Genomic DNA, 26,395 nt, shown 5'->3' on the forward strand with positions numbered 1-26,395 from the left:
GTTAATGATTAATCCAGGTACATTGACTGATCGCTTGCCTTTATTTCCTACAATGTATAAACTTATTGTATGTTATACTTTTATAATTATCGATTATTAAAACTGATATTCAGCAAAAGAGAGGGTGTGTTTCGTATTTTCACTGAAATTGAAAGGAAACAGTTGTTATTGGCTCCGTTTTGTTATAAATATCCACACAGTGAAGATGACGCTCATATATGCAGCACGGCGACTCAACATTTCTGCTGTCTGTTTAGTTGTTAATATTAAAATGAAAATAGGCAGTTCCTTAAATCATGTTTACATTTTATTGTTGAGAAAGTGAAACAACGTAGCCAAGGTGATGTGAATGAAGTTATAAAGTACACTGTTCCCTTCGAAGATTTACCTGTGTCCTCGGTATGTTTTCCATATCAAACTGAGAAGGGGGAGACTGCAGCCTTGATCAAACTTGCGAAGTCTGAACTTACAAGAAGAGGATGCGAGACTGAACTGTGTGTGGGCTACTTAATATTGAGGAAAAGCCCCAATCAGATAGGCGAACGTTTGCAGCCCCGCCTCCGTTTTCAGATGTCTCCGTCTTTCCCCATCCACACTGAGACGGAGCAGCAGCGTTTTAGAATGAAAACGGCCTCTTCAGCGTTTTCAAAAAGCTCAATTTTCGGCGCTCGAGAACTCCGGCGTAGTGTGGACGGATGGCGTAACCGTAGCAAAACTTATGCCTTTTCAAACTAAAACGCACTAGTGTAAACGGGGCCTAAATCTAATGAGACAAATACTAATTCCCCACACGGAGTGCACACCGCAGTCTCATCATCAGCACCTGAGCCAGGGAAAATATGTCTTTCATCAGACAGATCAGATCCAGCAGCTGCGCGGCCTGCTCGCATGGAACGGAACCATTCAAGGTGTTTTATACAATTTTATCTGACTGACTGGCATAATAAGCAGACATCTCCATTTATTGCTGTGAGATTGCGTTGGTTTTCTCACCCTTCCAACCGAGTTTGTTCCACCGAGGTAATGTGGGAACATGTTTATTGCTGTTGCGAATATTGAAAAACACCTTTCCTGCTTATTAAAATTATTTGATTAAATGAATTAAATTGTAATTGACCGGCGCAACATGGTAAACAGTTTAATATAGGCTTCTCCGAAACTGAAAACTTCACTTTAATTTTATTTGACAATCCAGTTCGCGATTCGGCATTGTTGAAGCATAGCGAATCTGTTTTGAAGCACTTCACCTCAAATGTTTTCGTTCTTCTATTTTTATTTAGATGTGAACTGAACAAGAAAAATACTTAAACACAGAGACAAACTATATACAAAATTCGTTGTAAAAGGATTTTTTTTTTCCAAGAAAAATACACAATTTATATTGTTGTTTGAGCCCGTCCAATACTCAACTGTGCGGCAGGATGATTTTTGGTCAGTGGAAAATAAGGATTTAATTAATGGTTTACTAAATGTTTCTGTCATATATTTGCAAATTTTTTAATGTCATAATGTCAAAGATTAGAGGGGGTGGTGCTGGATTTGTGCGTACCTAGGAATAAAATCCTGCAGGCGCCCCTGGTCGATGATATGTTTACATTCATGATATATTTGCATTAAACGTGTGGAATTTTGCCTCATTTGAGTCTTGGCCAGTTAGAAAGAAGAAAACAGCCACTAAGAAAAAAGACTAACAATTTCTGTGAACCGACTGATATTGAACTTTATTATGAACAAATATCTCAGATTCTGTGCGCAATAACCTTTACTCTGCTTTACAGTATCATGATTAAGTGTTGAATACTTTAGGTCATCCATCAACATGATTTCTGCAAGAGTCCTGTAGGATGTACTGAATAATAATAATAATAACTCAAAGGGCTTTACACATTGGGAGAATCTCCTTATCCATCACCAGTGTGCAGCATCCTGCTGGATGACGTGACGGCAGCCATATTGCGCCAGACCACACACTAGCTGATTGGTAGAGAGGTGACAAAGCCAATTATGATGGACAGAGGCCAGTGTGCAAATTTGGCCAGGATGCCGGGTTGAACCCCTACACTTTTTTTTTTTTTTTGAAGGACATCCTAGGATTTTTAATGACCACAGAGAGTCTGGACCTCGATTTAACAACTCATCCGAAAGATGGTATCGCTGAGCAGTATGGAGTCCCCTTCACTATACTGGGGCATTACGACCCACACAGATTGAGCGCCCCCTGCTGGCCTCACTAACACCACTTCCAGCAGCAACCTAGCTTTCCCATGTGGTCTCTCATCCAGGTACTGACCAGGCGCAGCCCTGCTAAGCTTCAGAGTGCGACCATGTGAGAGTTGCAAAGCTAGCTGCCGGCTAACTCTATGAAGACCACAACTCCCATGATTCCACACTCAGTCACAGTCATCAAAATATGTCTTTGTTTGTTGTGAATACACACCCTCTAGTGGTGAAATTTACATATTGTGCCTTTACAATAGTAGTTAAAACAACTACGGTCAAAGAAATGTGTTTATATGGAACATACTAAAACTAAGGAAAAGTGAAATGTTCTGATCAAAAACGTACTTGTATATATTAAAAAAGCCTCATTTATTCTTATTTATTATAAAAATTGGGAACATCCTGTGTAATGCTGACAAATGAATAAAAGATGAACACTGACCTTTAGATCCAGATGGACTATTCTGCAGTTGTGCAGGTACTGCAAAGCTTCTAAAATGTCCCGGAGGTAAAAGGCCACTTTCTCCTCAGTGAGATTCCCCCAGCTCACGATGTAGTCCAGCAGACGGCCCTGATCAGACCTGCACAAACGCACACACAGGAACATCAGCGGCCTGGGTTAAGAAACTGCAGGAGAAATGAGTGATGGAGATGACAAATATTGAATTTATTGACAGCTCTCTCTATTAGGCTTGCCTTAATTACTGTTGGTTGCTAGGTTACCAATACTACAGTCGGCTGCTCTAAAAACTTGATGAAAGCGTACATAATTTGCTTTATTTGCAAACTTTGAAAAGATTTACTTCACATTAGAATGAAAACCCAGCCTCTGAGAGCGTGTGAGTGTGTGCGTGTATAGCGTGTGTGTGTGTGTGTTCTCACATCTCGAGGACCAGTGCATAGCTGCTGGAGGTCTCAAAGGAGTGAAAAAGTGTTCGTATGAATAATGTGAGATGGAAACACGTTTGCTGATTAAACAAAGCAAATGTTGCATCCACATGACCAATCAGCTCTCTCCATTATGCTTGCCTTAATTACTGCTGGTTGCTAGGTTACCAATACTACAGTCGGCTGCTCTAAAAACATGAAAACACAGATAATTTGCATTATTTGCAAAATTTGAAGAAAACCCGGCTATTGAGAGCCAGAGTGTAAATGTGTGTGTACTGCATCTGTGTTTTTGTTTGTGTCCTCACATCTCGAGGACCAGTGCATAGCTGCTGGAGGGCTTGAAGGTGTGAAAAAGGGATATTATATGAATAAAGTAAGATGGAAACACATTTGCTGATTAAACATAGCAAATATTACACCCACATGACCAATCAGCTGTCGCCATAATGCTTGCCTTGAATACTGTTGGTTGCTAGGTTATAAATACTACAGTCGGCTGCTCTAAAAACTTGACGGAAACACACATAAACTGCTTTATTTGCACACTTTGAAAAGATTTGCTTCACATTAAAATGAAAACTCAGCTACTGAAGCCTGGTTTATACTTCTGCGTCAAGTGACCGGCGTAACTCACGGTGCATGCAACGCGTGCAGCTGTGCATTTATACTTCTGCACGCTGTCTCTGTTGGTCTGCATTAAAACTTCCGAAACGCTAGTTGGCAGTGAGGTGTAAATGTTCCTCTGTATCGAGTTTCTTCGCTTCTGTTTTGCTTTTCCTGAACACTTCCTGGTTGTACAAGTGTCTCACACTCGCTTATTTTGAGGCAGGAACCGGCGGACGTGCAACAACTTTAACTATGAGGTAAACACAAAACAAAACTTTCCATCCGGAGCTCCTTCACGGGACTCCACACTTGTAAACAATCGCTCGCGCCATTCGCGCGGCTCTCTGTCCCGCCCAGTCTCGTCAGTGCTACCAAGGCGACAAAATCCAGCTTAAACCAGCCTAGGCTGGTTGGCTGGTTTTAGCTGGTTGACCAGCCTGGTTTTAGAGGGGTGTTAGCCATTTCCAGGCTTGTTTCCAGCCATTTCCAGCCTGGTCTTAGCTGGTCAGGCTGGAAAATGACCAGCTAAATCCAGCTAAAACCAGCTTGATCTGCCTGGTTTTAGCTGGACATAGCTGGTTTTGGGTGGGCTCCCAGCCTGGCTTAGCTGGTCAAGCAGGTTTTAGCTGGTCATCTCCCAGCCTGACCAGCTAAGACCAGGCTGGAAATGGCTGGAAACCAGCCTGGAAATGGCCAAAACCCCTCTAAAACCAGCCTGGTCGACCAGTTAAAACCAGCCAACCAGCCTAGGCTGGTTTAAGCTGTTTTTTTCAGTAGGGTGTTTATATGAATAATGCGAGATGGAGACACATTTGATGATTAAACATTGCAAATGTTGCATCCACATGACCAATCAACTCTCTCTATTATGATTGCCTTGATTACTGTTGGTTGCTAGGTTACCAATACTACAGTTGACTGCTCTAAAAACATGATGGAAACGCACATAATTTGTTAGAATGAAAACTCTGAGAGTCTGTGTGTGTGTGTGTGTACTGTATGCGTGTTCTCACATCTCCAGGACCAGTGCGTAGCTGCTGGAGGTCTCGAAGGTGTCCAGCAGTCTGACCAGATGAGGGTGCTGGAGTCTCTGTAGGACACTGAACTCATGGGTCACCTGGTCTCGCTTCATCAGTTTCTTATTGACAAACTTGACCGCCACGGTCCGCTTTGATCCCCTCTGGTCACAGCGTTTCACTACAGAGAACCGTCCCCTATGAAAGAGAAACAGTGGCATCACTATTATGAGCTGATGCTGTAACAAAACAGTTTGAGGAGTTCAACTACAGCAGTGGTGTCCAAACTCAGTCCTGGAGGGCCGGTGTCCTGCACAGTTTAGCTCCAACTTTCTTCAACACACCTACCTCGAAGTTTCTAGTATACCTAGAAAAAGCTTGATAAGCTTGTTTAGGTGTGTTTAATTGGAGTTGGAATTAAAATATGCAGGACACCGGCCCTCCAGGACCGAGTTTGGGCACTGCTTACCTACAGTAATATGCAGCTAATACGTATAAAATTATTCCTTTGGGGTTTAAAAGATGTTAAGTCATGTGGATCCAAATTATGCCAGCGAAATTTTAGCAAAAAAAATATATATATATTATACAGTGATGCAAATGCCTCCTTTTAGACGGAGGCCACCCCCACCACCACCCAATGTTTTTATATATCTCTTTATATACAATTGATCTGCTACCTGTACTCCTAATATAGTTACAGGGTTCATACACATTTTACTACTAAAATTCCATGACTTTTGCATTATAACTTTTCCAAGAACTTCAAGCAAATTTTCATGACTCAATGTTTCATGTGATGTCTATGTATACGTGGTAAATAAGAAAAACTAAACACGTTCAAACCTATTACAATATATTGTAAAACATGCAACAATTAATTTAGTTGACCTGTATTTTCATATAATATTATAACATTGATTTCGATAATGCTTACACAGCACTAATAATGTGAGACCATGGCTGGATCCAAAACTGCATACTTCCATACTATACAGTACGCTAAATTCAGTATGCGAGCAGAGTAGTGTGTCCGAATTCATACTTCCGACAAGATTCTGAAGTGCGTATCTCATGCACGCTGCGATATCCCATGATGCCCCGTGAGAGAATTCATGAATGAGAGTGAAGCGACGCAACTGACGCAGGTAGGTCACATGACAATGACAAAATAATGGATGTAGTACGTCCGAATTCCATTTATACTTTTCACATTCATACTGTATAGAAAGTACTTTTCTAACGGCAGAGTGTTACGTTTATATTCAAATGCAGTACCTACTGAGTAGTAGGCGGATTCGGAAGCAGCCAATGTTTTTGGCCAAAGACATAAAAGAAGTAAACACAACTAACCTTTATTCAAGCAAACAGATATTTGTTCAACTAATTCTCATGACTTTTTCACGACTTTTCTGTTTTTCCAAAATCTTTTAAGGCCTGGAAGGTCCTTTGGCTGATGAAGTGTAAACGCAATAAACAGTCTTCCTTGTTTCCACAGATATTTAGGTTTATTGCAGTTGCAAACTCCAGTAGTTCACAAGTTTCCTTCCAGGTAAGTTTCCGTTTGTAAACATCAAACACTGCCACATATCATGACTTACGAACCAACAAATCAAACCGTCACGCTAAAGCTTGAATGAATGTGTGTGCGATTGTTTGTGTGCGAGGCTCTGTGTGAATGTAGCTGCGTCCCAAATCGCATACTTATGCACTATTCTACGCCATTTTGTAGTATAAATAGGTGTAAGTAGTGTGTTCACATTGAAAACTCTACAAATAATAAGTGCACTTTAATTACCCGGATGATGCACTCATTCAGCCGGTAAAATGAAGTGTGGAATGATGGCCACTTCACGCACTCAATGACCGCAGGTTTGCTTACGTAGCGAAGGGGCGGAGCTATCGGGCGCACATGTAGCATAACTTTATTTATTTTGGATGGTTAAAGCAAAATTCTCCTACGAGAGTGATTATAGCGCCTCCCGATGGGGAATGTGGTTATACTCACGGCAGGTATTATTTGATAATTGGGTTGCTTTTTTCACTGATTTGGTGACCGTCAAACGTCATCAGGGAAACGGTTTGAATTTCCGCTTAGTAAAAAAACCATCAGTGTGCCATTTGGGATGACACTACATAAATATACTATCCTGTTGAGTGTGTAAGTGCATAAGTATCTTGTGTGTGGTCAAAACTGTATGTGCTCCCTTCCGTCTAGGGCAACACCACGTTATCGGAATATTCGTTCCCACTTATAAAGCCTGTTTAAAGAGCACCACCTAGTGGAACAATGAACAGTTGCCAAATGGCTCCTACAACTAGAGTCGGCTGCTCTAACAATTTGCTGAACACATAGAAATGAACAACTCACACAAACTGAGCATCAAGTGAGTATTAAAGTCAAGAAACAGTATTTGAGATAACAGCTGGGAAGGTTATGGTGTTCGATTAATGAGGGCAAATATATTTTTACTTATTGAATTTCATGGCAACTTTAAAATAAGCACAACAGGAAACCTTCCATGTATATCTAAAGTCTTAATGACAGGCTAATTGTGGCATGAATATTTTTATAAGAGCATCAAATGTAATATTAAATGAGCTGTGTCTCACCTGCCAAGCTCTGCTACCTCAGTGTAGAAGGACTCAAAGTTGTCTTTCCACATGACCCGGATCCCATCGCTGGTCGTGCCTATACAAGACAGTCCAAACAAGTTCATTCATAGCCTTACTTTATTTAATTTTCAAGAAAATAAGTTCCATGTGGCATAACTGCAAAGTCTAGAAGTTCTCTTGTACTTTCAGAAAATTTAATGGTACTAAAACGTGTTCATGGAGTACTGATAATGCATTCATGGACGGTTTATGACACTTTTTTGAGCACAGAGCTGAAGTTCAAAGCTTTTATGCACATTTGTATGCACTGCAATGGTGCTTTGTATGGGAACTGGTTCTTACCCAGCACTCTGAGACTGGCTGATGATGCCACACTGCCAATGTCATTCGTGGCAATGCAGGTGTAACTACCATCATCCTCTGAGGTCACACCGACGATCCGCAGCGTGGCCTCACCAGTCTCACTGCGATCAAGAGCACACACACAAAACCACAGCATTAGCCTAGCTTAGCATTAGATGAGATAAAACGATGTGATAACAGGAATGATGCAAAATTTAAACAAATCCTAAACAGCATTTTGTTCTTGCTTGAAGACATCTATTAAATCTTTATTGTTCTTATATATAACTGCATTCAAAAACATTAACAACTTTAACTAAAACGCTGTTAGATAGAATAAATCAATTTAAATGTACAATAAAACATATATAAATCACATTTTGATTTTGATTATTGTTATTGTTTTTCAATAAATGTGATCCCGGACCATAAAACTACACATAAGTGACAATTTTTGACACTGAGATTTTTGCATTATGTAAAAAGGTAATAAATATAAGCTTTTCACAGATGTAGAGTTTATTATGATATGACAATATTTGATCAAGATAAAAATATTTGTAAAAAAAAAATAAAAAAATAAAAATATTGAATAAAAATTATCCTCAAAAATATTAATAAATAAATGTTTCTAAATTAGGCTCTTAGCAATGCATATCACTAATACAAAAAAAAAAATTTTTCTCCTATTTACAGAAGGAAATTTACAAAATGTCTCAACTGAACAGTTTTTCAAATGATTTTTGACACACACACATTTATTTGTTTATACAACAGTTCTGTCTGATTCTTAAATCTGATTGGCTGATAGCCGCGGTATTCTGTCAGAAACAGCACTCGACCAGCCACTTCACCTTTCACTCTTGTGTATTACTCCACCCACATACAGCAACAAGCAGTGGACACTCTACAGTTTGACAATATTGCAGCTGTTCCGACAACATAATGTACTTTTGAGGCTTTTTTAGTCAATAAAGTAGTTGTTTAGATTGCATCTATGCAGTTTATTTAAAAGGATAATGCCTACTTTAAATATTTATAATTTCTGAGACACATTAGCCCGTCTTTAAGCAAAGACTGTTGACAATGTTCATCCACAAGATGGCGACAGAGACCGCATAATAAGCCCTAAAAACCAGCTTAATTTCAAACTACAGCTGATCAAATTACTATTAAACAGGTGAGTGACTTTCTAAGTCGATCTCTCTCTTTTGTATGTTGCAGTGCTGTATTTTTTGCAACGAAGAAATTCAGGGCGATATAGACTCTGTAGACTGATGGCATTTCATGCCGTTCAGCCTTATAATCTTAAAATGCCAGCAAAATCACGTGATTTGTTATCACTTTAGACATTGCACTAGAGAATCATTCAAACACTAGCTCTAAAGTGACGTTGATGAGCTAGTAACGGCTTCTACTGTTCTGACGTCAGCTGCAGATGTCAATAAATGGCGGAAGAAAGTAGTTCCTAGTTACAAAAAGGTATTTAGACTTTTCTTTTTTATACTATGTGTATATTATGCCATTGAACTGTTTTATATACACAATATCACACAAGTTGCAGTGCGATGTGGCTGTATATAGTCACTAGTGAGTGATTGTTTTTGTGCTCCAGGCTCACAAATGTCTTTTGTGATGTTGCAAAAAAAGCATGTTTTGTGAATTCTTATCATTTATGTCCATCTTTTTTAAGCAATCCATTAAAATGAGCATAGAAAGGGATGGAAATTTAGCTAACGACAAAAAAAAAACACACAAAAAATAACTTTAATTATCATTAATGAAAACAATCCCTTAATTTGTTGTCAATATCTACAAGAACATACACAATCGCACAATGTTAAAATACCAATGATCAAAATAATCAAAATAAATCAATCTGCTCTTCACCTGTAGGCGATGCTGAAGTGGCCGTTGTTGGTGAGTGTTTTCTGCTCAGGTCCCTTCCACGTGACCGTGGCTTTGGGCCGACCACACACTTTACACCTCAGAGTCACACACTCGCCTTTATCACAGGTCACATCACTCAGCGGGACGAGGAACTCCGGGAGAACTGGAGAAGAAGATCCATGGCATCAAACCCTTAACTTCTCTCTTTAACCACAGAATGATGCAATAATAAAGACGCTCCACTTACCATCATAAATATAATTGGGATTTAGAAGCTGTAAAAAAAGGAGAAGAATGTTTCGAGTTGAAAAACTTTCAGAGAATGCTTATTGTGAAGCTGTGCTTGTTTCCCTCAGTGTTACCTTCACAGAGACCTTGTTGGTCAGTCCCTCTCTGGATTTCCGGTAGCCGTTTTCCAGCTTGGCCTCTTTTTTATTGTCCTTTTCTCTTTTCTCTGACTTCTTTCGAATACGGAGGGATGTGTGCCATGATGATGACGATTTCCTGCTGAGAAACAATTCAACACATTAACATTATACTGTACCACGCATCTCTCTGACACTTTAACCAGAACCAAATTTGCTCCACTTTCTGACAACTACTCCATAACTATCTAAAAAAATAATAATAATAATAAAAAAACACTGCATTCATGAAGGTTCACACAGGTAAGTGGGTTTCACAAACCACCTGTAGAAACACTCTTCTCTCTCTCTCAAAACAAAACAAACACTCTCCCCTCGTTTACTCCTAGCACTAAATTCTCTGAGCACAAACAGTTGATTTGTATAAGGTAGCACTCGTTGTGTTTTTGCCTCTTCTAGTTGAATCACTGAATGCCTTCTCAATTGTAAGTCGCTTTGAACGAAAAAGCATCAGCTAAATGAGTAAATGTAACATTGGGAATTCTTTCAGAACTGTTCTGACCTACAGGAGATTTCTTCAGGGGGAAAAAGCATAGGATTTGTATTACTGTTGTGGATATGAAATGTTTAATTGTTTGTCACATGAAGGTCACAGGATTATGTGGAAGGGCACTATTGGCCACCTGTTTATTCACAAAGTTTTAGAGAGAGAAAGAGAGAGGGGGTGAATTGGAACACTATTCTTTGTTGACCAAAATCTTAACCAAAATGAATACTGTTAAATGTTAAGAAGGTTCGTTTTTTTTTGAAGATTAGACAAGAAGACATGGGAAGAACATTATGTCTTGATATTTATTCATTTTATTTTATGTGTCATAAAAAAAATTCTCTGGTTTAGCTTCTCAACGGCAATGAATATATTTCGATATTGATATATAACTATAATCATGGATATAACTGAGGACGCGGATGTTGAGGGAGGTGTCGTGGACGCGTCCCTCTTTATTCTGCCGCCCTAGGCACGGATATAACAGAGGAAGTGGGTGGTGAGGGAGGTGTTGCGGACGCGTCCCTCTCTATTCTGCGGCCCCAGGCGTGGATTTAACTGAGGAGGTGTGTGGTGAGGGAGGTGTCGCGGACATAACTGAGGACGCTGGTGGTGAGGGAGGTGTCGCAGACATAACTGAGGACGCGGGTGGTGAAGGAGGTGTCGCGGACGCGGCCCTCTCCATACTGCCGCCCTGGGTGCAGATATTAGGTCGCCTCTATGGACGCGCTGGCCCTGCTTGCAGGACTCCCAGAGTTAATCAAGATTTTTTAGATTCATCTTCAATGCCTCCTCCTCCATCTTACCCCAGACATGCTCAATAATGTTCATCTCTGGTGACCGGGCTGGACAATTCTGGAGCGCCTTGACCTCCTTTGCTTTCAGAAACTTTGATATGGAGGCTGAAGTATGAGAAGGAGCGCTATCCTGCACAAGAATCTGCCCTCTTCTGCGGTTTGTAATGTAATGGGCGACACAAATGTCTTGATACCTCAGGCTGTTGATGTTGCCATCCACTCTGCAGATCTCTCGCACACCCCCATACATCATAACCCTAAACCATGATTTTTCCTTTACCAAACTTGACTGATTTTAGTTACAGTAGGTCTTCTGCAGTATTTGTGATGTTTGGGATGCAGTTCAGCAGATGATTCATCAGAAAAAAATCTACCTTCTGCCACTTTTCCAAATGATCAACTAGAAGTCAAGTTGTTATTTGTTTCTCTAACAACTGGGTTCGTCGACAAGACTTTTGTTAGGTTGTATATATATATATATATATATATATATATAAAAAAAATATATATATATATATATATAAAAATATATATCTATATATATATATAAATATATATCTATATATATATATATATATTTATATTTATATATATATATATATATATATATATATATATATATATATATATATATGTATATATATATATATACATATATATTACAAAAAACATATTAAAGGTGTCGACATTTTCCTCAAAATAGTCGACACTGCAACAGGGGTCTGTTCTTCGTACCTCGCTTAAATGATCTAAGATTATTTGGCAGATCCCGGATCTTTTAATCTTGATAACTGATCTCTCGCTAATTTGGTTCTTCAAACGAGTTCGCGAATCAGATTAGAATGTCTGGATAAACTGATCTGAGATCGCTGCGTGTGTTGTGAAGGACAGATCTATCAATCCTCGAAATCATGATCAGCAATGCAACGATTGGCTGATGGCACAGCAGCGTAATGACATCATCTGATTAATATTCAATTATCCATGTGAGCAAAATTACGTCAAATTAGCAGTAAACGGCTTGTTAAATACGACACGCAATAACCTTCCACATTTGTTGTGAGCTGCAGGCTTTACACTTTCATGTGTCAAGTGTATTCATCATGTATGTCAATTCAAAATATTTTTTTATTTATTATAGTAGCCGTTTTTTAATCGGTGTAAAGAATAACTGGTTGTTTACAAAAGCGTTTTGATATTGGTAAAGGCGTCTGCAACTTTTGTGAAGCATCAAATCACCGGCATATTAACTATCAAAACATGTTTATGACTGCTGAAATGTATTATTGCTTTAAAAAAGTCACATATTGTGCATTTCTATTATACACAATTTTTTTTAGCGATCTAAAAAGTTTATATCAATAAGTTTTCTCTTTGCACCACCAGGTGGCAGTCTTTGTACTTTCATTTCGAGGGTGCAGATTGCATAAGTTTTATTAATATGTATAACTTAATTTATTGTATTAATGACTATAACTTTATATATATAGTTAAAAAATATGTACCATTTTCCCAAGTGTATATAACTACTACTGTAAGAAAATATCAGAATTCGGAACATACTTTCTGTATTATCTTTGCTTGAACTGAGCCGATCTAATCCTGTTTATATGAATTGAACCTGCTCCCGATCAGGTTTGACCTAGCAGAACTGTTGCTATGACAACAACTCTCGGATCAGCTTTGAAGAACGAAACAATCCTGGATCGTGTCAAATCGTCAATTTCCAAATCCAGCTAACTGAGTAATCCACGTACGAAGAACGGACCCCAGAAGATTACTGTTAGGCTGTAACAAGTAAACAAGTACTTGTGTATGATTTTACAGTTATATGGCCTATATAAAACACAAACATCATGTGTTATGTAACCGTTCTTACTTTATGGTTCCGTCTGGAGCGTCAGGGATGATGGCGGATGTGTGTCCCAGCACGTATCCGGGGATCCAGCCCTCGGCGGCAGGACACTGCTCAGTAGCGGCGCGAAACACCAAGAACATATTCTGCTGATTGGAGGCCAGGATCTGCACCACCTCCCCCTGACCCACATTAATCTCATCCTCTTTCAGAGCCACATAGTCCTGAGTCACCAACATGGTGGAGATATTACTGCTGCTGCTGCTTTCACTCTGCAGACACACACAAACACACACACACACACTTAGTACCAGAAACATTTTATACGTCTGCCTTCATGTTCTGTTTAAGTGTGTAAACAAAAAATAGTAATTTAAAAATTTGTGTCAGATTTTCCTTAAAAATAAAAAATAAATAGTTAAAATAAAATAAATGTGGATATTAAAAGGTTGTATGCACATCTTTTATATCTGTACACTTTAATAAACATTTTTTAGAACCAAGTCGAAAGGTTCCTCACACCAAACAGAACATCAAGGCTTATCATTTCATAAAATAAATTATTTGGCTTCAATTTGGGCATCAGATCATGACTATTTTTTCAAATCAATTCCAATAGAAATCAAGAATAACGTGTACACTATTCGATTATCCTTGCGAATGCTCTGCATTGGAAACATGCGTTGCCAGAAGACATGAAGAAAAGATCAGAAACAGAAGAGAAAGTGAGATAAGGACACATGTTAGTTACAGTAGATTGTTAAATAAATAATCTGTACTCGGTCACATGACTATAAACATCCACAGAGGTTTCTTGTATTAGTTTAAGTTCAACAGTGTTCAGATGTGGTCATGGTAGGTCAATTTTGCCAATTTTTTTAGCACCAAAACAACCCTTCATCTGAAGAACTGCGATTAGACAAGCAGAAGACATTTTAACATGGAGAAATCTGCAAAGGATATTCTGTGGATCTTCTGCTCATGTGCCCGTATACATAATGTATTTTTACATGAACTGCACATGCTCACTGGAGAGCAAAGTCCACTCAAATAACGCACCGACAGGACAATTTTACTATATATATTTACACTGCTTGCAATAGTATTACTGTGCTGTCATGGCAACGCTGGAAAAAGGACACCTCTCCACATTGACTTGTGTTTTTTTTTTTAAACAGTATAATTTAATTTAAGTTATTAAGTTAAATCAAAGAGCTTAGAATCACCAAGAGGCGACACTCATTAACTGTTCCATTGCAACAGTAGAGCAAGACAACAGCCCCGCCATTTCGCCATTTGGAGAGAAAGGGATGGGCCGTCCATTGGATCGTATTGCTGTCACGATAACAAGCAGCTGCTTTGTTTTTTATTTATTTATCTAAAAAGCGAATTAAAGCTGAAATACAACCTGAAAGACGACAATACAGGTAATGTTCTGTTTTAAAAAGTTTTAGCTTCACGCAAAGCTGATGTAACGTTAGATGTTGTTGTTACAAACGGGTTATATCTTCACAGAAGTGTTGTTCAGCTACTAAAATCTTTCGATGAAAGATTGAGAAGATAGTTTTCAGTTTCATGAAGGACCTTTTACAGCATCGATGTAGATTTTAATAAGTTTAACAACAAAACACAAGTAAATAGCGCTATTCCGCCTAGTCTCTCCCTATATTGTTTACCATGAACTCTAAATATTTGCTCTAAAATAGCATGTCAGTTTGGCTTGCACGCCGCCGGACAAGCACTAGTCGCTTTTAACACACGAGAGGGTTTTTTGTGGTGCTCGTGTTTCAGGAGGCGTGGCTTTAGACGGCAAGGGAGAGACTGCAGCTGCGTCCCAAATCGCATACTTATGCACTATTCTACGCCATTTTGTAGTATAAATAGTGTAAGTAGTGTGTTCACACTGAAAACTCTTAAAATAATAAGTGCACTTTAATTACCCGGATGATGCACTCATTCAGCTGGTAAAATGAAGTGAGGAATGATGGACACTTCACGCACTCAACGACCGCAGGTTTGCTCACGTAGCGGAAGGGGCGGAGCTATCGGACGCACATGTTGAATAACTTTATTTATTTTGGAGAGTGAAAGCAAAATTCTCCTACGAGAGTGATTATAGCGCCTCCCAATGGTGAATGCGGCAACACTCACGGCAGGTATTATTTGATAATTCGGTTGTTTATTTCACTTATTTGGCAACAGTCAAACGTCATCAGGGAAACGGTTTGAATTTCCGCTTAGTAAAAAAACCATCAGTGTGTCATTTGGGACAACACTACATACATGTACTATCCTGTTGAGTGTGTAAGTGCATAAGTACATAGTGCATGAGTGCATAGTGTACAGTGTGCCATTTGGGACGCAGCTTGCGATTCAGAGATTTATGCTAAGCTGTTAGCATTTTGGAAGATCACCAAGACTAAGACTATAATATTTCATCATAATCTAAAGTAATATTAAAAGAAACAAAATAATCTAATCAATGTTTTATAATTGGAGTCAGATAAAACGAGGATAAATATATTAATATATTAAATATATTAATATATTAATATTCCAAAAAAAAAATGAACATTGTGCACTGGAAAGCCCGAACATGCAGTGAATCTTCGTCCACCAGTAAATACCATCGTTGGACTAACTGGCTGGAACTTACATTGTGGAACAAAATATATATTTCTCAACTTTTATTTGCACTTGAATAAAAACTTTAAGTCAGAATTTGCTAGGGGTATGAATAGGCATGACTGTACGTAATTTCATAAATCAATAAATAAATTAATTTTACAAATCATTTTCAGTTTAGAGTTTTTGGTTTTGGACCAGATTTTTCATTTCAATGCATCTCTAATGTAAAATGTAATGCTGGTCACTTTGCACTGCCACATATGGTCAAGCATTAGCAGGACCTTTCAAAAAAAAAAGAAGAAGAAGAAAAAGAAAAAGAAAAGGGGCATCAACATTACTGGTGATCGTCAGTTATGTAGTGTTGGCTGAGCTAAACCTGATTCTCAGAAGAAAAGCATACAGTATTATAAAACCCTTAGAAAGAAAGCAAGTTGAGATGAAGAGCAGGGAAATCCTGGTTCTTGTTTTACACACAGTTAGTTTGTGGCCAGAAGCAGAACTGTTAGATTTCTGAGCATAAAGGGTCTGCTGGAAGTCCACAGAGTAAAAACCAGGTTAGAGAAGCAGAAATCAGACAGAGTCCAGGGGTGTTAGAGAGTCAGAGCTGAAGCGCTGCGGTGGGCCGGGAGGGTGGGTCTCTTACCCCATTGCTCTGAGTGGACTGGATAGACTGCTCACTGGTAGAGGAGCAGGTGCTCATACGGTCTGCGTCTTTACTGTGCGTGGAGTGCCGCTGACTCTGGTTGTGATTTGGTCGGCTCAGCGTGTCGCAGGCGTCCCCGGGGAAGGTGAAGGAAGCAGGCCTGCTGGCGGGGGACGCGGGCACGGAGCTCCAAAACGAGCTGCTGCCAGTCTTCGGGCCTGGACTACAGGGTGGAATGGAGTCTTTGAAAGCCGGTGTGGCTAACGGAGAGGCCATTGGTGAAACCGTTCCAGGTCTGGGTTTGACAAGAGCCAGCGGGGCCACAGTGGCTCGTGGGATCTCTTTGGCTGGGCTTTCTGTCTGTTGGGAGTCCGTCTGTTTGGGGTGAGGTCTCGCAGGACGCTTCACCTTTGGCTCGGGCTCTGTGGTGCATGAGGGTGAGGGACCCCTGGAGAGAGGTCTTGGGGACATACCTGATAGTTTGTCGGGGCCGTCATGCTCGTGGGCTCCAGGCCCCAGGGCAGGAGAGTGATGACGGAGCGGTTGAGGCAAACGCGAGGGCTGGGGGATACGGGACGGACGAGAACGGGAACCCGGCCCAGCCGGGACCCCTACTCCTCCTCCAGGGGCCATCATCTGCCCCCCGCTGCCTCCAGTCTGTACACCGCTGCCTGACACACCAGGACCCTCCACGTGGTTCCTCTGGTAGTCTATAGGAGATGTAAGTGCTACAGGAGGAAACGCACGTGGTGAGATGATCTATTATTTAGTGCTGGGCAAAAGTAATCGCATACATAATAAAAGTTTGTTTTGATATAATTTACAATCAAAATGATTAGTCCTCCTGTGAACTTTTCAGCATTTCCCAAATGATGTTTAACAGAGCAAGGTATTTTTCACAGTATTTGTTCTTCTGGAGAAAGTCTTTTTTGTTTTATTTCGGCTAGAATTAAAGCAGTTTAAATTTTTTTTTCAAAATCATTTTCAGGTTAATATTATCAGCCCCCTTAAGCATTCATTTTTTCAATTGTCTACAGAACAAACCACCATTATAAATGCCTAATTAGGCTAGTAAAGCCTTTAAATGTCACTATTAGCTAAATACTAGTATTTTAAAAAAATATCTAGTCAAATATTATGTGCTGTCATCATGTCAAAGATAAAAAAATCAGCTATTAGAAATGAGTTATTAACACTATTATGTTTAGAAATGTGTTGACAAAAATCTTCTCTCCGTTAAGCAGACATAAACAGGGGCCTAATAGTTCATGAGGACTAATTATTCTGTTTTCAACTGAATATGTGTGTGCACTGTGTATGTATATTATGTATATAACGGGACTGTTTCATATAGATTTATTAATCATTCGTACTGTTCAATGAACGCACACTGTCATAGATTATTAAAGAGGCAAACCCCTCACTGCACGACAGCTGCACCTTCAGCAAACCTCCTAATTCCTGCAGCATGAGGGCTTTATGATTGTTTATGAGCGTCAAAAGTGGCTGATCTGTTCAGTGAAATATTCGACTGCGTGTCACCGCATATTAAACGACTAAACTGATATAACTAAAGAAATGTAAACTGTGCTGAGCACAGAGTACTTACTAAACAGCGCAACATCGATGACGTAAGCGTGCCCAGGTCCGAATGTAATGTGAGTGCGGGCCATTGGGCTGGACGAGAGGGGGGACAAGCGTGCTTTGGCTCGGTTCAAGGCAACTGTACATAGCGCGAGTACGCCCTGAGTGTAGCATGGGCAGTCCAATGTATGCTAACAGCTTAAAACACACGGATATTTTGCCTGAGTATCTGAGATGAAAGCTGTAAAGGCAGCACCCTCGTTTTTTGGATACAGCATGTATTGTGATCCAATCAAAAAGTACAATTGAACCCTTTGTGTACACTGTAAGTGCCTTGTTGACATTTGGTACATTAACAGTAGGGTTATAATGGAGTCATGTCAGGAACAATTTAACCAAAGAAATTGGTCACAAATGTGTTTTAATTAGAGTGGAAGTTAATGGGTTAAAACTTGTTATAAATGATCCATGAGATAAAACTTCACAGACACATTCTGAGGACATGCAAGACTTATGTTATAGTTTAGGATCCCAAGAAAATGTAAAACAGTTTAATAACTTTCCTCGATGTTCACAGTTCGTTACAAATATTAGAGTCATTTGTATTCAATCTAAATCAGCTCTGAACTGAATCAAGAATTTAATCCGATTGAAATGAGAGCTTGCAAATCCATATTGAATCCATACACCGCCCTAATGATAAGAAAAACCTACATTAGACTTTTTCTTCTAAGAATGAATCCCTCAACAGATTGAGAGGATGGCTTAATCTTTTTCATATTTGATCTTGTTGATAACTCTGAGATGACCCAAAAGGCTTCAATACTAGCGAGTTGAGATGTTTGCTTTACCATTGAGGAAATTGCGTTGGCTCTCCAGGATTTGGCTGATCTGCAGCATCCAGACTTGTCGTACTCCAGGATGGCTCGAGTGCAGAATGAAGGCCTCTTTGCTGCTATTGGACGTTCTGGAGGTCAGTGCAAATTTACAGGGGTCTCCGTCCACACTGTCCTCAAGTCCCAGACAGTTCACCTACACAAACACAAGCACTGAGTCACTTCATTCAGTCTTTTGTTTTCAGTTAAATGCTCTGTATACAGGGCTTCTGCAGGTTTCACCAAGTCAAATTTAAGGGTGCACTCACACTATGGTATCTGAACCGTGCCCAGGCCCGTTTCCTGGATGGTTTGAGAAGTGTGAGTGCTCTGAATCGGGCTCAGGCGCGGTTCACTTGCACGAGGACTTTATGATTACTTATGAGCATCAAAAGTGGCTGATCTGTTCGGTGATATATTTGACTGTGTGTAACTGCATCCCAAACCACTAAAGTGATATAAATAAAAAAAACTCCACTGTGCTGATCGAGCGCGCTTCTTACTGAACAGCGTAACACTGATAACTTAAGCATGCTCAGGTGCGATTGCAATGCGAGTGTGGGCTGTCAGGGGAGATATGAGAGGGACACGTGTGCTTCGGACCTGTTCAAGGCAACTGTACATAGTGTAAGTACACCCGGATGCTGGGTCCGCACCAGACGCAGAACGCGCGGATAAATCATGCTATTCGCACGTAAATAGACACGTGAACATTTTAAGTTTACTCGATTGATTACCGCGTGAAATCTGCTTCATTCGCGCGACAAATCCGCTTCAGAACAGATGCGGATTCGCGTCATGGGCAGGGCTTCTGTCTGCCCGGTGACTGTAGCTTCGTTGCTAAATGGCTAACATGAATTTTATTGAAAATAACTGTTTATGTGCTTTAATAAAGGCTGAAAAACAGTGTTGATTCGTTTGGAGCAGTGTCTGAGTGCACTAGATAGAGTTCATAAACTCCTCCAGAAACTTAACCTGAATGATAGAAGCTTTCAGCGGTGCTTCTGACTGAGCTGAGTTTAGTTTGATTAACTGTTTTCGGTGTAGGCAGGAGGATTTTCCCCCTTTTAGGATTTACACTAACAACAAGATCTATGTTATAATCACGCCCCTACATGAGCAAGCTCCTGATTGGTTAACGCAGCATGAGTGTCCGCTGAAGTTCAGATTTTCGAACTCGAGCGATTCGCGCATTAAAAGTGTCAAACGTGCAAAAGGCTCAATTCGCGCCGCGTCATTTGTGCATATCATGTCGCAGGATGTCTATTTGCGTCCTTGCATTGACTTAATATGTAAATCTATCGCGCTTGATGTTCTTCTGCATCTGGTGTGAACGCAGCATAAGACTTTAAGACCATTATGAACAAAATTACAGACTTATATTAAGCTTAATGCCAGGGATGCAATGGTTATAGATTTGGGTTGTCCGATTATAGTCTGAGGAATATTCATGGAATCATGAAAACTCCTTATATTTTTAAGTGCGATTTATTTCTGCTCAGTAACCAATAATACAGCACTAAATAATAATAAAAAACAAACAATAGTCCATTTCTCTTTGGATTTAAAAATACGTGATTTTTCTTGCCATTTAAACATAAGAAGTATTTTAACACTAACATAAATGACAGAACTAATAATAAATAAATAAAAATAAGAGTAAATAAAAAAAATGTATTAGTCTAATATAAATCTAAGATCATTTTAGCTAAGAATTTCCCTTTTAAAGAGAATAAATCTAGTCAAAGGCTGCTGAACATTTGTCTGAAAGCCTTTTGATCAACTTTATTACAAAATTGTTTGGTATTTTCCTTTTGTATTTTCTTCTCTTTAGAGTAGAAATGTGTATATTAAATACAAAGTAAGAAGCTGATTGGTCAGTTCTTGACATGTGACTCGAGGTGCGATAACGCCGTTCTTTTAGCTAGGTGCACCTGGAAACCGCGAGCACGTCAATAAATCACTTTTATTGTCACATCATCAGCAGCACGTGTGCTCTGATGAGTAAAAAGCTTAGGGAGCTCAACACGGCGCCCATGCTCGGCGCCATCTTGATGACGTATCAATGCCGTGTGCGAAATAACAAACTTGCGCATGCAAAAGACGCAACATGTGAACAGTCCTTAGTTAATAGCCTCAGCCATAGTTAATCCATTGTGCGTGCATATTAGCCTCGGTGTACAAGCTTTGAATTTTGAACTAGCGCACAGTTGGCATAACTTTGTTAGTTGCAGCAGTTTTGTTCTGTGCAGAAACAGTGTTGAGATGCCTTTACGATAAACTAACCGTGACGAATTCAAGCATGGTTAATAGTGAAATGGAATAATCGCCGCATCCCTACTAAACGCTAAGGATTTTTACTCGACCCATCAAAAAGTCTAGCCTACTTATTTCTTAGCTACAAATTTTAATTAATGTGTCAAAACTAGCAAACCCTAGTTGCATACATATTTAACTTTTCGTGTGACAAGCTTAATAATAAACAAAGCGCTCAATAGTGCCCAGGTGTCCTCGTCATATATGGTCTTTAAATACACGGAGAACTGCTAAACGAATGTTACTGTAAGGAAGATAATTAAACATATTGGTAAATAAGAGTTTTGTTCTCTATTTAGATGGATTGTTGGTGTTTACAAGGACAATTAAGACCTGTTTAAAAGGATTTAAAGGGGACCTATTATGCATAAACAATTTTATGGGGTTTAAACACAGCTGTGTGTGAATATTGCCAGCCTTTATTGTAAAAATTAATTCATTCCATTTTTTATAATCACACTTGATAAAACAGTCTGCAGAAACACTTTGATTGACATTCTCGCTTTGTACGTGTCATCAGAGGGGGAAAGCCCCGCCCATCAGTGACAATCTTTCCCTCATTAGCCTAAACAGCTCTAAATGAGTCAAAGCTCCACCCTCTATTGAAAAGAGGGCGTGGAGCACAATCTCATTTGAATTTAAAGTGACAGTCATCAAAACGGCACAATTTGGATCAAAGCCTAAAAGGGGCAGTTTCAAAGAGTTATAAACCATTATTTGAGTAGTATTTTGAGCTGAAACTTCATATACACACTCTAGGAACATCTTGTTTTACAAGAGGTAAAAGGGGCATAAGAGGTCCCCTTTTTAGACCTACAAGTCAATATTTTTAAGGTGTATTTTTTTTTTTTTGAAATGTAAGACTTTTTAAGACCCCGCAGGTACCCTGTGCATGATAAAATCAAAGAAAGAGAATGACGCCTGTACCTTGATGCTGTATTTGTACAAATAGCCAGGCATGGAGAAGCCCCTCTTTTTATCTAGAGGTTCACTGAAGATGACGATCTGCTCAAAGAGGAAGACTCTCCTCTCCTTCATCCTGTTCAGCAGGCCTCCGTCTGGTTCGGCCACCATGAAGGTGTCCTGGAGTAGGAGACGCCCCTGAGCAACAATCTTTCCCTGTGAGAGACCAGATTTAATCATGAACTCGAATATAATATACTGTCATTATTTCTGATAATGATCTACTGGTATGAAAAATACCACAGTCTTACATCAAACCCCTGGAGTCGACCAACATTCATCATGTCGTTGCATCTTTTTGGTACAATGCACATGACCTCAACCGCTTTCTACAACACAAGAACATCATCAGCACAAATAGAAGAGAATAAAAGGCTATAAAGGCTATAAAAGCCTGTAATAGTTAATGTTAGTTAATGCATTTCCTTACATGAATAAACAATGAACATTATATTTATTAATGTATTTATACATATTTGTTAATGGCAGCTAATGGAAATAAAGTTGTTATTACGCGGCAGTCTGGAATACTCTATTCTGATTGGTCAGTTGTGACATTTCAAGGATTGTTATTCAGAGATAACAACCGCTAAATAACACAGGCTCATTCAAGAACTGAGAATCTCCTTGACCATCAGTGAATAACACACCATTCACATGGGGCGTCAGCGCTTCCCATTCATTTTGAATGGGTGATTTGAGGCGTTTCCGAACTGCATTGTGGATCCGTCGGCGCAGCTTCAGTGGCGTTGCTCGCTGCAGAAATTGGGAATTTCTTAACTTTTCAAGCGACAGTGGACACGCCAGCCAATCATATTGCTTTATTCAAATACACCAGCTCAGACAGTAGCCGACTGAAGACTAATTTCATTGGCTGACGCTGCTATGACGATCGTGTCAGCCCCAACTGAGACACGCCCCCTGTCAGGCATTAAAACTGGCACCCCGTGTAAATCGCCCGCAAGTTTAAATCCATACACTTACATCCACATTAATATGTATCAGTGTCTTTCACACTGTTATTGACTGATTTTGACTGTTTTGCGGCATCATGTCAATGAGTAATAAGTAGGTTAGTATATGCTTTATTCAGTTTTTAGTTTTGTTTCTGTCAGCCTTTTTTTTTGACTGTTTGGCGCCATCTAGCGTCTGAATAATGCATAGGTTTTATTTCTGTTGATTTTGTGTTTAATTAAAGAATTAATAAACTATTATGGCTTAAAACACAGGTGTCAAATCCAGTTCCTGGAGAGCCACAGCTCTGTAGTTTAGCTCCAACCCTGCTTCAACACACTTACCTGTAGGTTTCAAACAAGCCTGACGGACTCAGGTGTTTAATTAGGTGTGTGAAGCTAAACTGTGCAGAGTTGTGCCCCTTCAGGAACTGGATTTGACACCTGTGGCTTAGAACAATGCTTTTTTTTTTATATATATTTTGTGGCAAGTACCTATGTAATAAGCGGGACAAAGTAGATCCCCAATGTTTTTTTTCTCCCCTCAGTATAAAGCCCTTTAGTCTTAAATTTCGTGTCAGGCTGCCAATAAGCCTGTTGGGTTTTATTCTGTGATAAAAACCTCCTGAATGTACTGTATTTTAACCCAAACTTAACTCAAAGTGCATTAACTAACGCCAACAAGCATGATTTTAGAGTTTAATAATGCATCAGCAAATGTTGAACTATGATTAATAAATGCTGTACAAGTATTGTTCATTAATAGTTCATGCTAATAAACACATTAACTAATAAAACATCATTGTAAAGTGTGACCAATATGTGTATGGATATAAAAGAACACACCTCTAATTCAATCGAATCTGTTCCGATTTTTTTGGAAAATTTGAGGAAATCCTGGAAACAAATGGACAACATCATAATCATGATTACACACCAAGAAATCTCTCAAAACAGGTGTAAAGCAGGCAGATGCAGTGTGCTGGACGGACAAACCTTCAGCAGCAGCTGGTACTTCATGATTCTCTGTACAGGTTTAATAAGCAGATCAGTGATCTGAAGCCTGTGACCCAAACGCTGCTTCAGATCCTGTAGAAGATGGTCAAAAAAACTTTACAATCACCAATGAAGGTCACAGTTGTCCCCCTCATGCATTATAATATGCCTAATCAGACAAAACTCCCTCTGTTAGAGTAAAGGCTTCGAACCATTCTTGAATATTGTGTCTATGACAGACATGTGTACTGTATGTGTTTAAATATGGATTGTTACATTAAAATTTGAACATTTTCTGACATAAGTTGATTTTGACATTGCTTCTATCCTGATGAGAAGATTTGTGTGTCATAAAAAGTATCACAGCTGGTTTTGTTAGTTGTTCTATACTTCTAATCAGTAATTAATTATATTCTTAGCTTTTTCCCAGACTTGCCACACTTGCTTTTCCCAAACTAAATATTTTATCCCCCCCCCCCACCCCCAAAAATCAAGAGCAATATTCATGAGCAATCTTTTGACATTTTTTGACTTAAGTCTTCAGTAACCCACCTCAAAATATGTGTCGATGTACTCTGAGACGATGTGTTCAGATTTAGGTTTGTTCTGGCAGTAAACAATGTACATGTGCAGTCTCCGCTCCTGAAAGACAAAAAGGGTTCAGGAATACATACAATATTAAATCGTTTAAGAACACATCTGATAAATAAATGAAGGGCGTACATGTTTGAGGAAGAGAGGGCCCAGCCGGTCAGGGTCCTCAAGGCACTTCTCAAGCTCTGCCAGGAAGAAACTGAAAAAAAAAAGGGATTCAATTAGTTTAGTTTCTTGTAAAAACTGGTGTAATGAACAGTAATGAGTCAACTGCTGCAATTATTAGATTGAAAATCAGCTTTATTCATTTAAAGTGGCCCTATTATGCCATACTATTTTGTATTGGAATCTCCTACAACAGGTTTACATTCATCCAAAAACACTTGTTTACTCAGAGAAATGTACTGATGCTGCAGTATATTACTGTATCAGTGTCTGAAATGTTTGGTTTATGCATTTGGTCTCTCCAAGCCAAGAGTCTGCTCTGACTGATCTTCTCCGCGATGGATGTCCAATGTTCTTCAGCGCCTATAGACTGCAGCTCTGTACAGCAAGTTTGGCCAGAGTAGAAATGGTTTACTTTCGTCAATTAGTGAAGCTTTGTTCTTTGTCATTGGCTTGCTTGGTTTGGTACTTGTAGAGCTGTGCATCGATAGATTCGCTCTTCAGTGTTTGGACTTTAACCAGTTAAAACTAAACTACACGGAACTGAACAGAACTGAAATTCAACTCTGAAAACTGGATTGAAACAGTATTAATTTTCTAGAACTTCTACAATCTACATTGTAAAAGCGCTATAAAGATTAATTAAATTAAATTGATTGGTCAGAAATGTCCCAGTGTGTTCTGATTGGCTGACCCACTGACCAAAAAAACTTCATGAGCATACTTGAATTTCAGCACTTTAACCCTTTCAAGCGCAGTAATAACAGTGTTGATTTTATCATATTAATTTGAGTCCTAATCCACTGAAAGTGCAACACCAGAAAAATAATGTCAACAGTAACCAAATGCCTCAAACACAACTACAGTGTTTGACGGTTAAAGCAGACTGCAACCAATGAAGACAAAATTGTAAACATAAATTTGGTTCTTTCTTTTAGAAGGCAATAACCCACTGTTTCATGCTCTTTGATTTTTGAAACCTCTCAGACCTTTTACATTCCCAAAAAGCTACATCAGACACAACACAAAAGGTCAGAATTAAAAATACAGGAGCACTCCAATGAAAACTAAAAGTGTAACACCGTGTCCTTAGTGCACGCAATGTAATGACATGCGCTAAAACGTATCTTGTCCGTGATAAAAGGAGTTTTTTGTTATAACAACAACGTTGTGTGAAGTTTCTATACTAGAATTAGTTTCTATTTTCTGCAAAATGACTAAACAACAGCATAAACTACTATGACAATGCTACCTCAGGTACTGATTATGTGCTTTACTCTGTGTTAAATGTTAAAAATGTGAGTCTAAGGCCGTACTCACACTAGGTACAGTTGCCTCGAACCGGGCCAAAGCACGCTTGCCCCCCCCTCCCGTCTCCCCCGACGGCCCGCGCTCACACCACAAATGGGCCTAGGCACGCTTACGTCATCGCTGCTGCGCTGTTCACTGAGAAGCGCTCTCTCACTCAGCAGCACAGTGGAGATTTCTCTAGTTATATAGTTTCAGTCGATTTGATATGCAGTGACATGCAGT

At 39.4% G+C, this 26,395-nt stretch overlaps 1 protein-coding gene across 14 annotated transcripts in view; it reads right to left on the reverse strand.

The window, feature by feature from the left end:
* Positions 1-26,395, reverse strand: part of trioa (trio Rho guanine nucleotide exchange factor a) — a 573,337-nt gene that overhangs the window by 5,314 nt on the left and 541,628 nt on the right. For 3 of the 14 annotated variants that reach the window (XM_088651380.1, XM_087294511.2, NM_001104526.2), the window contains 16 exon segments: positions 24,827-24,896; positions 24,656-24,745; positions 24,104-24,196; positions 23,954-24,004; positions 22,406-22,483; positions 22,119-22,310; positions 18,852-19,032; positions 16,417-17,144; positions 13,170-13,417; positions 9,944-10,085; positions 9,829-9,856; positions 9,582-9,744; positions 7,692-7,813; positions 7,347-7,425; positions 4,731-4,931; positions 2,663-2,801 (listed from right to left, as the gene is read on the reverse strand). In XM_088651380.1, the coding sequence (XP_088507506.1) occupies positions 2,663-2,801; positions 4,731-4,931; positions 7,347-7,425; positions 7,692-7,813; positions 9,582-9,744; positions 9,829-9,856; positions 9,944-10,085; positions 13,170-13,417; positions 16,417-17,144; positions 18,852-19,032; positions 22,119-22,310; positions 22,406-22,483; positions 23,954-24,004; positions 24,104-24,196; positions 24,656-24,745; positions 24,827-24,896 (2,605 nt within the window). 14 annotated transcript variants of the gene reach the window in all.

Source organism: Danio rerio, chromosome 19 (assembly GCF_052040795.2).
Source record: "Danio rerio strain M-AB ecotype USA chromosome 19, GRCz13ab, whole genome shotgun sequence".
Lineage (NCBI taxonomy): Eukaryota > Metazoa > Chordata > Actinopteri > Cypriniformes > Danionidae > Danio > Danio rerio.